The sequence below is a fragment of the Cyrtonyx montezumae genome, unplaced genomic scaffold (genome assembly GCF_038088225.1).
Source record: "Cyrtonyx montezumae isolate F1298 unplaced genomic scaffold, pur_monq_1.0 scaffold_11, whole genome shotgun sequence".
Taxonomy (NCBI): Eukaryota; Metazoa; Chordata; class Aves; order Galliformes; family Odontophoridae; genus Cyrtonyx; species Cyrtonyx montezumae.
Genome location: NW_027071837.1, coordinates 14968480 through 14984285, shown reverse-complemented (window position 1 = coordinate 14984285; position 15806 = coordinate 14968480). Strand labels below are relative to the sequence as shown.

Genomic DNA, 15806 nt, shown 5'->3' with positions numbered 1-15806 from the left:
CCACTGTGTTACCCATCTTCTTGAAGGGAGAGACTTGTTTTGTTTTAAACTGCATGGAAAGTTTTATATTTCTCAGGGTTATTCCTTCTCTGTGTGCCCCGATGCTTGTTTGTAATGTAACTTCCCCACTTCTATGTGAGCTAGAATTTGTGTGTGTAAGAGTAAGTAACTGAAGTAAGGACTCCAAATAAGCTGCACATGCAGAAAGATATTTGATATTTGTGTCAGTCGATGCTTTGCTTGCTCAAAAGCTACTTCTCTAGAAGTAGTAAAGTTACTTTTAAAAATTATTATTTATTTTCTTTCAGAAGGGAGGAAAGCCCCAGCTCTCATCTGACACCGTACCTTATCCCCAAGCAGTGAAATTAAAAATATTATTAAAATCATACCTTATAGGTGTGTCTGTTGTAGATGCAGCTATCTAACAGCTGTCCTGGGGTGAACACACAGATCAATTAAAAAGAAAATGCACTCCGCTCTGAAGTTTTTATTACAGTTACTATTTATTTTTCATAATGAGGAGATTTGCTCATTTCATCCCAAATTCCATTTCTACGTTTACTGCTCAGAGAATGACAGAGCTGAGGAAATTGCATGTTGAAGTAGAGCAGTGGATTTTCATTCACTGCGTATGAAGTCTATGGTGGATAGCTCTGTGCATGTGCATACACTGCATGTGAATATGAAATTGAAAAAGCAAAACTGTTACATGAAATCCTTCTCTTTAAAGGAGGATCTGCTACGTCTGAAGAAGCAGATGAGAGTGTTCTGTCAAATTTGTCAACACTACCTGACCAATGTAAACACTGCTGTTAAGGAACAGGTGAGTGAGAACAATAAGGTTTTCTAATACAATACTTTTAAAACCATGTGAAAATATGAGCAAGAGAAGCTTCTCAGGTTTATCTAATAATGTGGGAAGAAGTGTCTTGGATGCTTAGGCTCAGTGCCCTTTCAGCCTGAGAATACACACTGGTCTGTATACGTATTCTCGTTTATTAATTTGTGAACTAACTTAAACTTTATTATTTCTAGTAACTTAGCTAGCAGAAGCTTTATTTGAAGTGTGTTGGTTTTTTTAAATTACTACTCTAGTTTTGTTTTAATCTTTTTGTTTGTTTGTTTTTTGTGTTTTTTGTTTGTTTGTTTAATTTAATACTGCTTTTACTTTGTTTAAACAACAACTAGGCAGGTCTGCTGTATAAACTTAACAGATTGTGCTTCAGGTGGGACAGTTCGGTCTCGTAAGTCTTGGTTGTCATGACACACATCTATACTGGTGCAGCTTGTGGAGGCTCAGAGTTGGAAGGGATAGGAGCACTGTACAAAAGACAGAAGTTATCTTTTTCTTCTGTTTGAATGTTAACATCCCCACACTTCAACTATGGTGTGTATGTGTTCAAGTACTCAAGACCCACCAAGAAAACGGCTTTCCTTTTCCTACTCTAAACATATGGGGACATACCTGGGTAACTTCTCTTGTTGCTGCATGTAGAGGGTGTTCCTCAGTCTTCATAGCCCCAGTCTGTCTGGATCAGGAGAAAAAGATTGAGTAGTTAACATGCATGTGCGTGTGTTTATGGATGCATTGCGTGCACAGTAACCTGAGGGGTTTCACTGTTGAGAAACAGCATTTGCTTTTCTTGGTCTTCTGTTGGTGCACTTACACAGTGGTCAGTTGTTAACAGAATTAGGTAAGAGAGAATTTGAGACCATTCTGTCAAGTGCTTAGAAGCCTCAGCATTGATGTAGTGCTCATAAAAGATACGATTGGAGCTTGAGATCTAAGGAGTTGAGCCATCAAGTAAAGATACAGATTTTGCTTAAGTTCCGGTGGATTGCATTCTGATGACCTCTTCGTTTTACCAAGTCAAGCAGGATTAATTCTGAGTAAACATTGTGAACAACATTTGAATTCTAAAACTTTTAATCAAGCCATCTCAGGATGAGGAAGAACCAAGCTGTCTTCCAGATACACTTGTGATTTAAACAAATAGAAAGCCAGGAGCTCTTTTTGCCACAAAAGGCAATAAAAGCGTGGTTGAGCTTGAAGTTGAAAATCTGGTCTGCTTTGTCGCACCAGTGCAGCTTTACAACTCTTGCTGTAAAAACTTTGTTTTCTTCCTGGAACTGAATAGGCATGTTCAAAGTCTGAGAGTTATCTAGTATCAAAATCACAAGGTGTAGAGTGTGAAAGTTCGAGTAACAGAAAGTACTGAATCCCTCAGTAGGTCTCTTTAAAAGGCTGTGTAACTGAGGCAAATGCCCTCGACTATAAAACTGCCTCAGTTGCATCCCTCGTGTAGGTAGTTTCCCCCTCTAATCTTAAGAAAGGGGACTTCAAGAGGAATGTATTTATTTCCTTGACTAGGAAAGTGATTGTATTTTCTTTTAGGAGTTTGAGCACAGATCTGTTCATTAAAATGGAAGTACTTAAGAGATCAGAGTGCTACGTATATCGTGAAGCAGTCTGTTGTCCTGAGCAGACTTCTTGGGGGTTCAGTACAGATATTCACATCCTGTGTCAGAGGGGCAGGTTTCCAGCAACGTGGAAGAGGTGGCTTCATTTTTTGGAAGCAGGATGAACCTTAGTATTTGAAGGGATTGAATGGCCTCCGCTGTGCTAGATGCTTTACCAATTTGATCAGTAGTTATTTATTTAATTATAAGAAGCAAGAACTGGGCTGTTGTGTGCTTGATGCCCCAAGCTCTCAGGTAACATCCTTGTAGCAGAAAGTTTCAGGCTCCTTGTGTTCTGTTCTTAAAATACTTGGATATTTAGGTGGTTTCATCCATGCAGCACCTTTATTTAGATACTCAGTCTTCATAAGCTGCCTCGTGTTGTGTTTTAAGGTCCAGTTGGGCTCTTCACTTGATTAGGACTTAAGAGGCACCACTGGGCTTAGTGGAAATGCATTATTCTGTATTTAAATAAACTGAAACTAAAATTCACTTTCCAAACAAGTATTTATTTACGTTTCTATTTGACAGGCTTTCACAATTCTGTGTGATGTGTTGATGATCTTCAGCCATCAGATCATGACAGGAGGACGTGACATGTTGGAACCACTTGTTTACACTCCTGATTCTTCACTGCAATCTGAGCTGCTCAGTTTTATTTTAGATCATGTCTTCATTGATCAGGATGATGATAATAATAGTGCAGGTTGGTACAAAACTTATATTGCCTTCTAATTAATTAGTTGATATATTTGTTTGCCTGTATTTATGCCTTTTTTTTTTTACTTCTTCTGGTAATGATAATTGTGTATGAACTTGGAAATAGGTTTGTCTTCTAAATGCCTATTAAAAGACAATTAAAAGTTATGTTTTGGGGATGTGTAAGGTGGTAGAGATTTTGTTCCAAGGTGCCAATATTATATGTCTCAAGGGGAGAGACTTGTCTGTATGCACTAACATGCATGGCTGTCAGAATTGAGATGTGATTTTTCTAAATAGTGACCACTGGGCCATATTGTTCTGTATTATACTTAAATTTGAAGTATTTAAACCCAACAGTTTTCATGTTTCAAACTCTTTCCAGATGGACAGCAGGATGATGAAGCTAGTAAAATTGAAGCATTGCACAAAAGAAGAAATCTACTTGCAGCTTTCTGTAAACTCATTGTATATACTGTGGTGGAAATGAATACTGCTGCAGACATTTTCAAGCAATATATGAAGGTAAGTCTGAATCTTAGGGGTGACACTTCTTAAAAGTACTAAAGTACAGAAATGGATTCTTTTTATTGTCATTTAATTTGTTCCTTCTGAGGTAACTGATTCAAAGCATGAAGTCTACAAAACTCAAAAGCAGTTTGTAGGCCTGGTAAACTTGTTCCTCCTTGGGAGGGGAAAAGTGCCTGAGTTGGTTTCACAGTTCCCACATAGGCAGTGGTGAGGAAAGAAAGAAACCTAATAATTATTTTAAATTTGGTTCTAATAAATGTATTTTCTTAAGTATATCTGTTTGATGGTCTATTTTTAGTTCAGCTACAAGTTTATCAAGCTTTTTAAGAACCTTCTCACAGAGATAAACTTTATGTCTGGCTTCATGAAATAATTTAAGCTTGAAGTTTTTGGAGGAGAAAAGAAAATTGATTTGCAAGTTTTCTTCCTTCCCTCCCCCCAGGAAAGAATGTGCTTTTTATATCTGTTTCTGTCTTTGTTAAATATAAGATCCCTCCTTAGCTCCTGAGATTCACAGCTGCAAAATGAGTTCTCATTTTGTGAACATGTTAAAACTTTGCTCCTCAGTGATTACATTAAAAAAAGCTTAATATCTGGGCAGCCTGCTTTTGCCTGAGTGCCCTAAATATTTTTTTAATCACTAAGTAACTAATTGGGTCTTCATTGAACTTCAAATACTTTAGAAAATGAGCAGGTAACTGTCATCATTGGAAAAATGGCTGTAAAGTTTTCCGTAAGTGCTTACATTAAGCAAAGAAAATAAAGAAGTAAATAAAACAAAAACCCCTCACTGTCAGAGTCACAGTAGTTACTAAAAAGATTAGATTCTAATCTTGAACCCTGAAGGTGGTGAACATGTGTCATTAACAAATGTGTCATGGCCTTGAAGATAAATAGGTCATTCTACCTCTAAAATAACACTGGTGACATTAAACCATAATGCCATGTACAAGCATGAACATGTTAGTATTTTTTTCCTTTTCAAAGTGTCTGAATTATTTCAAGTGTTATGTGTTCAACTAAAATAAAAAATTAACCTATTTTGTGTATTTTTTTTCCTAGTATTACAATGACTATGGTGATATTATTAAAGAAACAATGAGCAAAACCAGACAAATAGACAAAATCCAGTGTGCTAAAACACTTATTCTTAGCTTGCAGCAGGTAAGAATCATTTACAATATTTTATGTATGAAATTCCATACAGTATGTCACGTGTTGTTGCTTAATAGCTCAGATGAGTTATTAATGAAAAAACTCATAGGATAGTTAGGGAGAAATTTCAAACACTTTTTGTGCAGCTATTTGAAAAACTGGTGGAAGTTTTCCTATGCTTACTGAATGTTTCCCTACTGAAAAGTCTGTAGGAGAGCCCCATACATACCAAACATAGCAACTGTGTGATACCTTGTTATTCTCAATCAGGAGTTTAAGCCCCAAATGCAGAGATGTGTCATGAAATTTCTCGTTTACCTATTTGTGAACCAGATGAACAAGGCAAAACTTTTCCATGTTGTGTTGGACATTGCTTCCCAGCACTCTTTAAAACCAGACTTTGTCATTTCGTATTTCTTAATGTGTGATAGGGATTTGAAATCAAAACGTGTTTTACCGCTCTGTTCAATAAATGTAAATGAGCTTTTGTGAGAAATTCAGTCAGGAGTTGGATTTGTCTGCTCACATGAGCCATCTCCACGAATCTTATTTACAGTACTGAGGAGATCAGACCAGCAAAGCACATCACTGCAAGCCACTTTAATCCAATGTAAATCTTGGCTGTTGTTGAAAGGAAAAAGATAGCTGAGTTTGTCCTCTTTTCCCACCCCTGTATTTCAGTGCTAGAGTTCATGAAGCTGCATTAATCTAGTTGGGAATTAACCCAAAAAAATCCTTAATGAAGCCCCTCAACTGATTTATCCTATGGGTATTATTGCTGGTACAGGAGAAGGATGAGACCTTTCTTTTTTGTAGCAACATGACTTTGGTTGGTGAATCGACAACACAAAATATGCAGCTGAAGTCTGTGTTCTCCTCAAGCAGGTTTTGCTGACTTTTCACTGGAGCTTGCAACTGTTTGTGATACCAGGAGAATTCTACCATTGTTAATCTTTCTGCCTCATAAGCAGCCTGCCCCTTATGTTTTAAATGGCAGACAGAGGAAGTAGATGTAATCAGTACAATTTCATGTAAAAAGGAAGGCAGTTACATTATCCTGATAGAACAGTAAGAATAGTAACATGAAGGTACCCACATATTTAATACTGTTTGTACCTTCCAAGTGTAAAAACTCACAACTTACCCACCAACCAAATAAAAGCCACTAAAGCAAAACCACCTTAAATGTGTAAGCTAGCATTAAAGTAGAAACTGAGAAGAAATACTAAAAGTGATAGTGCATAAAGGGAATAACTGAGTTGGAACGAGCTGCAGCAGCATAAAGAAACTGCTGTTATGGTCCAAAGTCGACTGAGTCTGGTTTTAGTTTATTTTCTTCATTATTCTTGTTCATGGAAAATGTACAAAAAATGAGTTATATAGGAGTAGCACTTTGACAAACTGTAATAAAAAAGCCGTGTTAGAATTTATCCCTTTTGTTTCTTCCCTGTTAGTGTACACATTGGGGAATCTTAGAACGTCCAACTTAGAGAAGTGCTGAAGTCTGTTGTCTGACATATTTGGCTTGATGTGATTCTTGAACTGTGCATGCTATCCAAGCTTATCTCGGAAAAGAGGAGCCTTATCTTAGCTTTCCTAAGCCTAAGTTTGTCTTTTGGGTGTAAGGCTGTAAAAACACATTTTACTGAAACTTAACTTTATAAAGTTTGGTACAAAACCTGTCATAATCTTTTTTTGAAATAAATTAAAATCTCCTCTTTCATTTCAAACAGCTTTTCAATGAAATGATTCAAGAAAATGGTTATAATTTTGACAGATCATCACCAGCATTCAGCGGCATAAAGGAACTTGCTCGGCGTTTTGCTTTAACATTTGGACTGGATCAATTGAAAACGAGAGAAGCTATTGCTATGTTACACAAGTAATTGTGTGCTTTGTATTACTTCCACATTTATAAATGCTTCTTGCTTAATGTGATTAAAATGTATATCTTTTTAGTCTAATGCAGTTTAATACAAACTGCATCAGCGCTAGAGATGCTAGTTTTACATATAACCTATTTCCAGCATAGGAAGTGACTGTGTTTCTGTCCTTGAATTAAACCCAGATGTTAACTAATGTCACTGTCATTTAGGATCATTGCATCAGGCTGTATATGATAGCAGTGCTGATGCTGTCATGAAAAAGCATTTTTCTTGTTCATAGCAGTAAAAACTGATTCATGCAGTTCTCAGTGGTGGTTACCACAGGCAGGAAACTTGAAGTGTGAGTTGAGCATTAGGACAGGAAGAGTGTGTCCATCTTCAAACTCTGAATTGTGTTCACGTCTTTTTTGCTAGAATGTGCAAACAGTGATTATTGCTTTCTTGAAATAGGGAAGAAGTGTTCAGTGTTGATAGTTCCCAGTACTTAGAGCTTTATCTACAGTTTGATCCTCATGAAACTTGTTTTCTAATGTTTTCTTAGGGATGGCATAGAATTTGCCTTTAAGGAGCCTAATCCACAAGGTGAGAGCCACCCACCTCTGAATTTGGCATTTCTTGATATTCTGAGTGAGTTTTCCTCCAAACTTCTCAGACAAGACAAAAGAACAGTGTAAGTATTTTCTTGGTAACATTAGTATTTGTAATGTTATCCATAAAAGGTGTGAGTCTGAGTAGGCATGTATGTGTGTTGCATTAACCTAGAACCTCAGGAAAATAAATACAACTTCACAGTGATGCAGTCAAATATAATCACGAGGGATGCATTATGTTTATCCTTGTTTTCTCACTTCGTGGCGGATGAACAGAAGTCATATTCCGTATTCCTTGTTATCAGGCAGTTTTGTTGAGCTGGTGAGGAGTCTTGGGTGATCATTTCAGTATTTACCGATCTTGATGAGTTAACGTTGTGTTGCAGGTATTATGCACCTTTCTAATTAATTTTTTTCATTTAAAGGTATGTTTACTTGGAGAAGTTTATGACCTTTCAGATGTCTCTACGAAGAGAAGATGTGTGGCTTCCTCTCATGTCCTACAGAAACTCTTTATTAGCTGGTGGGGATGATGATACTATGTCAGTAATCAGTGGAATCAGCAGTCGAGGGTCAACAGTAAGAAATAAGAAAACAAAGCCAGCAACAGGGAAACGGAAAGTACCTGAAGGTAGAACTTCTCAGTTTAAAATTTACTAGAGCAGATACTTGGAGACTGTATTTGTTGATCCCTATTTGTTAGCTTGAGTGAATTGGAATGCTTCAATTTTTTGTTCGTTTGTTTGATTGTTGTTGTTTTTTTTAAACAGACTAATTTTGTGTGTGTTTTAGTGGAAAAACTATTCAACTGAGGAGTTTGGATAGCATTAACATTGGGGCACAAAAAGAAATAAAGGCACTACACTGTGTTAAGTTACAGAAAATAAAAGTATTTTAGGTACTAGCCCGGGCTTTTGGGGTCACACATGAGAATTTGTGAACAGAAGTTACAGAAATTGTTTCTCACTAAGCAGGAAGTACGTGCATTTGTTAGATTTACACATTCTGTTTTAGACAAGTTTGAAAGGGTTTAATACCCAGTGTTTCCTTCTAGCTGAAGAGAGCAGCAGTAGTGACAGTATGTGGATGAACAGGGAGCAGACAATGCACACACCAGTCATGATGCAGACACCTCAGCTTACTTCCACAATAATGAGGGAGCCCAAGAGATTGCGACCTGAAGAGAATTACATGGGTGTCTATCCTATGCAGCCTGAACACCACCAAGCTCCACTTGATTACAAGTACGTAAACGCGTAGGTCTGCATTGTGTTAGTGTTCATACACAAAACAGTTTTTGTTTAAAATAGAATAATGGTCTTTTTAAGCACGCAAGTAACGTGGATGTTGGCTCAAAGGCAACAGGAAGAAGCCGCACGACAACAACAGGAGAGGGCAGCGATGAACTACGTCAAGCTGAGAACCAACTTGCAACATGCTATGTGAGTGAGAGTGAAATGTTACTGCGGTAGTTTGGGAAGGGTGTATTAAACACAGTGTTACTCGTATATATCTCAAGAATGACACACGTTCTAATATTTGAGTGGTATTTTTCTGCCTGTGCCATAGTTATATTTGACGTAAAATTGACAAAAAAGCTGAGAGGAGTTCTATAGAACTAGATGTCCAGTTGTGTATGTTGATTGTCATGGAGATCTTCTGTAGAGCTTCCCAACCTAGACAGACGTTCCTTCTTGCCTTATCATATGGCATGGGAGAAAAGAACTCACTCATTTCTCTGTTGAGCATGAATATTTTCACAGAGAGCTCTGAATTAGATGTAGTTTCAATCTGCTTGTCAATTCCTCCAGCCTCTCAATACCCATTTGGACTAGCCCCACGAAGTTCCATGAGTTGATCATTAAGCCATTCTCTGTTACTCTCTTAGAATCTTCTAGCTGGTTGAATACTTCCTTCAGTAGCAGTTAGGCATTTATTGAATTACTTCATGTCTGTCTAATGGAATTGTCATTTATTGGCAGTTTTTTACTGGACGTCAGCGTTTTAAATATTCATATAAAACTTAAGTGCTAAACAATACACTTTTTCTTCTCACTTTCAGTCGGCGTGGCACAAGTCTAATGGAAGATGACGAGGAGCCAATCGTTGAAGATGTGATGATGTCATCAGAAGGGCGAATTGAAGATCTCAATGAAGGCATGGATTTTGACACCATGGACATAGACCTAGTAAGAAACTACTTATCCTTTTAGTTGGGTTTGGAATTGGATTTCTGCTTTTAAAATAAGGAGGCTGGAATCAAATTTTCCTTTTGGTGAAACAAAATAATTGATGTTCATCTCTGCATTCTTAAACGGCGGTGCCACTGCCTGCATGTGTATACCGTTTTATTTCCAACTGCCACATAGAAATCAAACACTTCTCTAATAACAACATGAGATGAGAAAGTCTGTGCCTTATAATTTCTTATCCCTTAAGGCTTAGCTTCATTTGTTACAGTAGAAATACTCCACGTGTATGTTCTGAAATGGCTCTTAAGGTGTTTGTTTGCATACTTTCTATAGCCACCATCAAAGAACAGGAGAGAAAGAACGGAACTAAAACCAGATTTCTTTGATCCCGCTTCGATCATGGATGAATCGGTAGGTTAACTCACGTAAGAGGAAAATGGTATTAAGTCAGTCTTAAAGTTACAGCACTCTCTTACTTCCAAGTTTTAAATGGGAAGAATGCAGTCTTTACTCTGTCTTCAGTAGCTCATTTTGGCAGACTGGAGCAACTGATGAATACTTTTTGCTGTAATTCAGCTTTATAAATTCTAAGGTATTTATAAGTTTATAGGATTTTTGTTCTTAATGCTTTACATGTAGCTGTGTCAAATTCAGAAGCTTTTATATCTGAGAAAAAATTGCACAAGTTAGCAGCAAAGAGCTTAAAATAAAAACAACAAAAGCCTGCATACACAATAATAAAGCAACTTTCCTGTTACGATGACCTTAGCTGAGTGACTCTGATGGCGTTACCAATTGTCAGTGTTGGATTGTTTGGGATTCTTTTTAAATGGCCATATTAACCTTTACTCATAAGTAAGATAATGAAGAAAATAAATATAGAGGCAATACAGATACGTGCTTATGGAGATGAGAGGTATTTTTTCTTTCCATATAAAGTTTTAGGTCCAAAACATCCGAAGTCTGTAGTTTCTGCTTGCAGTTGCCCTTTTTTCCGACTTGATAAATCTGCAGTCTCTATTCTCTTTTAAAAAACTGCATGAGGGATTCCTTCTGTCTTGAACCACTTGTAATGTATGCAGCCATTTATGACCTTGTGTAGCTGGTACAAAACTACACTGGAAATAACAAGCTGCAGCAACCCAGCAGAGGACAGTACAGCAAGGCTTCCTGGGAATCTTGGACAGCTTGGTGGAAGTTGGAAGACGGTTACATATTTTTACAGTATTGTTGCAGCGTGAATCTGTTCTTGTTACGAGAGAAGAAAGTCTTAAATACTGTTTTAAATGCAAATCCATATATTTTGTGCTAGTACTATTGAATCAGATTAGGTTGTGCATCTGGCTGTTGCGTGTTCTGTTCTGGAAGTAACACCCAGGAAGTTAACCAGTTTTCTGACTTGCTGTGTTAGAATAGTTCTTCCCTTTCTCAATGCTAGTTCATTGGTCTGTGAAATACCACTCATTTTGATTCTGACGGCACCAGAAATTTTTTCTTCTGCGGGTGCAGCTCACTCCATTTCAGTGAATTTTCAGTTTCAAAGCATTAAGAACAGGTTGAGTCCGTTTACCGTTAGCTAGTTTTCTTCCCTGTTACTTTATTTCTCATTTGTTCTACCGCCGTGCCGTGTAAGCCCCAAGATCTGCTAGGCACTCGGCAGCTGCAGTTCTGCAGCATCTCCACGTGATGGCAGCCAGCTACAGCCTCATTGCTCCGAGCTTTTGGAGGCGGTTCTGAGGCTCTGGCGGTGTCCTGCCTCTCTGTGCCAGAAGGAGCTGTAGTCTTTCCCTGCAAGGAGGGAGAAGTGGCACGCATTGAAATAAGTCCGTGCGGTCCAAGGGACACGAGCTAGCAGTTCTCCCTCCCAGGTGGAACATAGCAAAGGTCGTTGGCCTGGAACCAGGGCTGCAGAAAACAGCTGCATCACAGAGGAGAGCTGCTGTTCAGCATAAGCTCCACCTAGATGAATTTAACTGCCTCAACAGGAAAGCTCTATTGATACTAATCTGTCTTCAGGTAGAGCTGTGTCACTGGGTATTTTAAATGTTTAAAAACCAACCAACAAAACAATATCAAGCAGTACCCTCTGAATAATGTTACTTGTTTTACTCATACACATTTTTCCATGGAGTTGTTGCACATGATTCTAACAGACGTGCTGTATCTAACGCATTCAGAGGCACATGGTGCATGGGCAGAATCTTTGTCTTCTCAGTTTTTGGTGCACCCAGTTGCTCCTGGCACCAGTGGCACTTGTGTCATAGTGCACGGTGTTGGTAGGATACATCTAAAGTGAATTTAGTGCCAGGAACAGTAAAAATTGCTTGGGAAACAGATAGATGAGAACAGCAGTGTTGAAGGTCCAGGGAATTGCTCACGTCTCCGTGGATCTTACTGACTTACAGTGACAAAAGCTAGGACAGTCACAAGAACTGAAATGGGTTTTTTTGGCACATCACTGATGATACATGCTTTTATTGGCACAGGAGATAATGTGGTTTGCTCTCACATAGGAAATGGAATTTGATTCTTTGTTTCTGGGAAGCTAACATTTAATCATAGAGCGTTCTGAAGGACAGTACTTTTAATCCTAGCTGGTTACGGGTGTTCTGTTTTGTTTTACTTTTTCACTCTTTTCCTGGCAGAAATGATGTTTTCAATGCAAAACACAAGGCTGTTGTCCTGGCTTGCTGCTGCAAGCAGACCCGTGGTTAGGGACACGGGCATGGCAGCAGCCAGCACGTGGAGTACTTTGTCTCAGGCTTGCTAGGAACTGCACACTTGATTTCAGGTTAAGGCCTATAGAATTGCCATTGTCAGACAAGTCTAGATGAGGCAACTAATGAAAAATGTCTTTGTGATTATTATCTAAAGTAATTAAAGCACAGTTTTTTATCGCATTCCTTCTGAATCTAGTTTGTTTCAAGTGTGGGGAAAGAAAAATTCTAACGAGCAAGGAGCCCTTTCCATATTATGCCATGAATCAGAAGCGTGGTGGATTTGGTTTGGAGGAAAAATAAACTTACAATGCCTTAACGTATCTTGAAGTGTCTTAATCATAACTCATATCTTAATTGCTTTGCTTTTGTTCAATGTGTAGTACAGTGCCAATTGACACCGTTTCTAACTTTTTTTTTAGGTTCTTGGGGTGTCAATGTTTTAATACCAGAACAGCAAATAAATCAGTGGTGAAGTCATTTTCTAAGTGGAAGAGGAAGTTTTTCAATACAAAATTGTGGTAGATACAGTGAAATTCTGAACAGATTTTTCTCTAAGGAGAATGACATGCTTTCAAGATCAAGTGCATTGAAGGGGCAGTTTTGTTTGCCTGGAAAAAAGAAAAAAAAAAGAAAAAAAAAAGAAATGTAAAGGACAAGTAAACAATTTGAGGATAAGCTACACTTTTTGTTGGAAAAATCAATATTTTATTTATGTGCTATCAGTTTATTTCCGGATCACAAGAAGTATTCCCTCTTAGTTTTAACCTAACAGTCTGAGAGGTGTTTGGTACAGATTTGAGCCCCTCTCTTCATACATTTGCTGGCTATACTAAATAATCACGAGCTCTGCTGGGTTGCCGTTCACATCCGCGCAGTGAAATAATAGTTGGATTGATTTTCTTACGCTGATAGAACCAGAAGAGTGTCAGTATTTTAAATCAAACTTCAGCAGCAGAATGTTTGTATGGATGATGAAAAGCAGAATTGTAAGCGCTTTTTGATCTAAAACACTTCTATTCCAAAAGCTTCATGCTAGCCTTCTCAGAAAGGTCCAGAAGCTGCGAGCAGCCAGAACGTAACGGGTCTCAGTCATGCTTGCCCATTTCCAACCCTGAAAGTTTGCTTGTCCTTTAAGAAAAATGTAATGTTGTGAAATTCCTTCCAGTAGTGCCACTGTATTTTGTCTCCAAATAAAAGAAGCTTATTGTAGTATGTTTGCAGAAAAATTCTAAACAAAAATTATACAGCTTATTAGAGTGTGGGAATAGGGATCTAAATTTTAAATAAAATTATATATATATATAAATTGGTGCTGATTTTATAATTGCGCAGTTTGTTTAGTTTTTTCTTACTTTTAAATTCCAACTTAAAATTATGAGGTTTCAGAAATATATTGAAAGTTTAACAATGTTTAAAAATAGAAGAGCATGAGAACTCATGCTTTAAAAATGATTTTTAAATTTGTATTTTATATTGTTTTATCTATCTGTCTTTGCAAGCAGTCTTCAGGTTAAAGATACTTCTAACAGGTTACAGTACATTTCCTCTGTATGTAAATTAGATTGGATAATAGAAGTTCATAAACAACCCATGATCTCCTTTGAAAGCTAAGCTTTAAAGTTCATTTTGTGTCCATTCACAAATAAATCAGATTTGATCTAAAACAGAAAGTGGATCTATGCCATTCTGCATCGACTCATTTTGCAAGGCTTAGGCAGCTAGACATCATTTTAAAGGAAATATTAACTTATATTACATATGTATATTTTTTGTCAGTTGTCTCTCAGTTCTCGAGGTATATTATTTTAATCATTCCATGCCTTAATACGCTTGCAATACAAGGATCTCCCCGAGCGGGTGAACACAAAAAAGGCTTCCTGTTTTCAGACTGGGAAATCCAGCATTCGGCTGTGGTAGCCAAAAACCATGGGTGATCTGAAGGATGGCCACCAGGTATCATTATTTTACTAAATCTCGGGATAACGACAAACTCGAAACTAGACCTGCCTAACTCATTTTACATAAATAAATAATCACGTCTCAAAGTACTGCCTATATTGTTTTTCACACCACTGCATTTAATAGAACTGCTGAGAGGACTGTATATATGATTTTAAACTTAAGTTGATTTTTCTTACTCTTGAAGGAGTGTTTCTTTGTGAAAGCAGTTCTTACAGCTTTGTTTTCAACCAGCTAAAAATGTTTTATATATTTACCTTAACCTGTTGTCCTCCACATTCTATTGTCCTAATTGTACTGTTTTCTGATTTGTATTTATGTCTTGAGACAGTAACTTTTTGAATAAAAATAAACCCGCAGTATGTCGTATGTTTGATCTTTTTAAACCGGGGATAGGGGCGGACGGCGAGGAGCGGGGAGCGAGTGATGCAAATGTTATGTTTATAGAAACGGGAATCTTTTTCCATGTCTTTTAAGTGTTTGTCTCAGAGTTGGGATAATGTATGGAAAACTGCACTGTTTTATATTTGTAATAAATTGTACAAGTTTTTAAAATGTGAATAAAGCACTAATTGGGTTAATAATTTAAAGTAGAAAAGTTATGCAATCATGATTGTTTGAAATATGCTTTGAGTTCAACTTGTTAAAAGAATCAGCGGTGTAAATACGGAGTGAGCTTTTCCACAGGTTAGTACCTGCAAATAAAATTTTTAACCTTTGTACGCAACTTTTACACGCCAAGAAATGGATGCTCAATTATTTTTGTGTCCCACTTTTTAAAGCTGTGCCCACAGCCCCGCTGCTCCCGTCCTTTTCCTCCCGCCTTTTACCCGACGTTCCTCAGAACGCTTTTGATTCTGATCAGCGTCCGCAGCCCAACGCCGGCTCAGCTGAAACACAGCTGCCTGTGCACACTGCCCCCGTGCATCACACGCCTCGTCACGTTGTCAGCGTAAGTGGGGAGGCAGCAGGGAGATGTGGGGGGACAGAGCTCCTCCGCGTCCTCGCCTCCCGCCCCAGCTGCCCTCACTGCCCCGTGCTGCCGGCTCCCTTCTGCTGGAGGCCCTGCAGGGACCCCGTGTAAGGGCTCACCGACAGTTGGGTTGGCTCAGGGTGCTGGGGCTCCATCTCGGCCTTCTGACGTCGCGCTGCCAGGCCGGGTGCTGGATGGTGTGCTCGGAGGGGGGAGTGCAGCTCTCATTCAGTGCTGCACAGTATGGCTGTGCCAGGAAGCCATGCAGTTTGCCTCTGCTTCTAAGCAGCAGTTAAACCACAGTTCCTGAGTGACATAGGTGCAGATCTCTCATTATTTCAGCACGCTCTTTTCGTGGGTTTATATTCTGTTCTTTTTAGGCTGTTGAGCCTCCACCAACAGCAAAAATGCAAACCACATCCACTTGTTTTTGTTACCGTGTACAGAGGCGCTGTGGGACATGGCGTGTCTTCTGTCTGGTCTGTTCTTAGTGCTTCTCGGCTTAAAATGCTGAGCTGTCTTTTACACAGCCGGCCTGGGGCATCACCTGACAAAGCCTGTCCTTCCACTGCTTCTGGTGCTGGTGTGTGGTGGTCTGCATCTTGAAAAGCAGATGCTCTTTTTGCACTTTGGGGGGCTTT

The 15806-nt window shown here is 38.5% G+C and overlaps 1 protein-coding gene across 4 annotated transcripts in view; it reads left to right on the top strand.

Moving 5' to 3' along the window:
* Positions 1 to 12877, top strand: part of STAG2 (STAG2 cohesin complex component) — a 62135-nt gene extending 49258 nt beyond the window's left edge. The window contains exons 23-34 of one of the 4 annotated variants that reach the window (XM_065729663.1): positions 731 to 823; positions 2992 to 3166; positions 3545 to 3684; positions 4753 to 4854; positions 6579 to 6727; positions 7273 to 7401; positions 7747 to 7952; positions 8376 to 8565; positions 8650 to 8763; positions 9384 to 9510; positions 9847 to 9924; positions 12653 to 12877. In XM_065729663.1, coding sequence (XP_065585735.1) covers positions 731 to 823; positions 2992 to 3166; positions 3545 to 3684; positions 4753 to 4854; positions 6579 to 6727; positions 7273 to 7401; positions 7747 to 7952; positions 8376 to 8565; positions 8650 to 8763; positions 9384 to 9510; positions 9847 to 9924; positions 12653 to 12676 — 1527 coding nt within the window. In that variant the 3' untranslated portion in view covers positions 12677 to 12877. Of the gene's footprint in view, positions 1 to 730; positions 824 to 2991; positions 3167 to 3544; positions 3685 to 4752; positions 4855 to 6578; positions 6728 to 7272; positions 7402 to 7746; positions 7953 to 8375; positions 8566 to 8649; positions 8764 to 9383; positions 9511 to 9846; positions 9925 to 10615; positions 10841 to 12652 lie in introns of those variants that run through there. The other 3 variants (XM_065729664.1, XM_065729666.1, XM_065729665.1) reach the window with 3 other exon arrangements.
* Positions 12878 to 15806: the final 2929 nt, after the last annotated feature.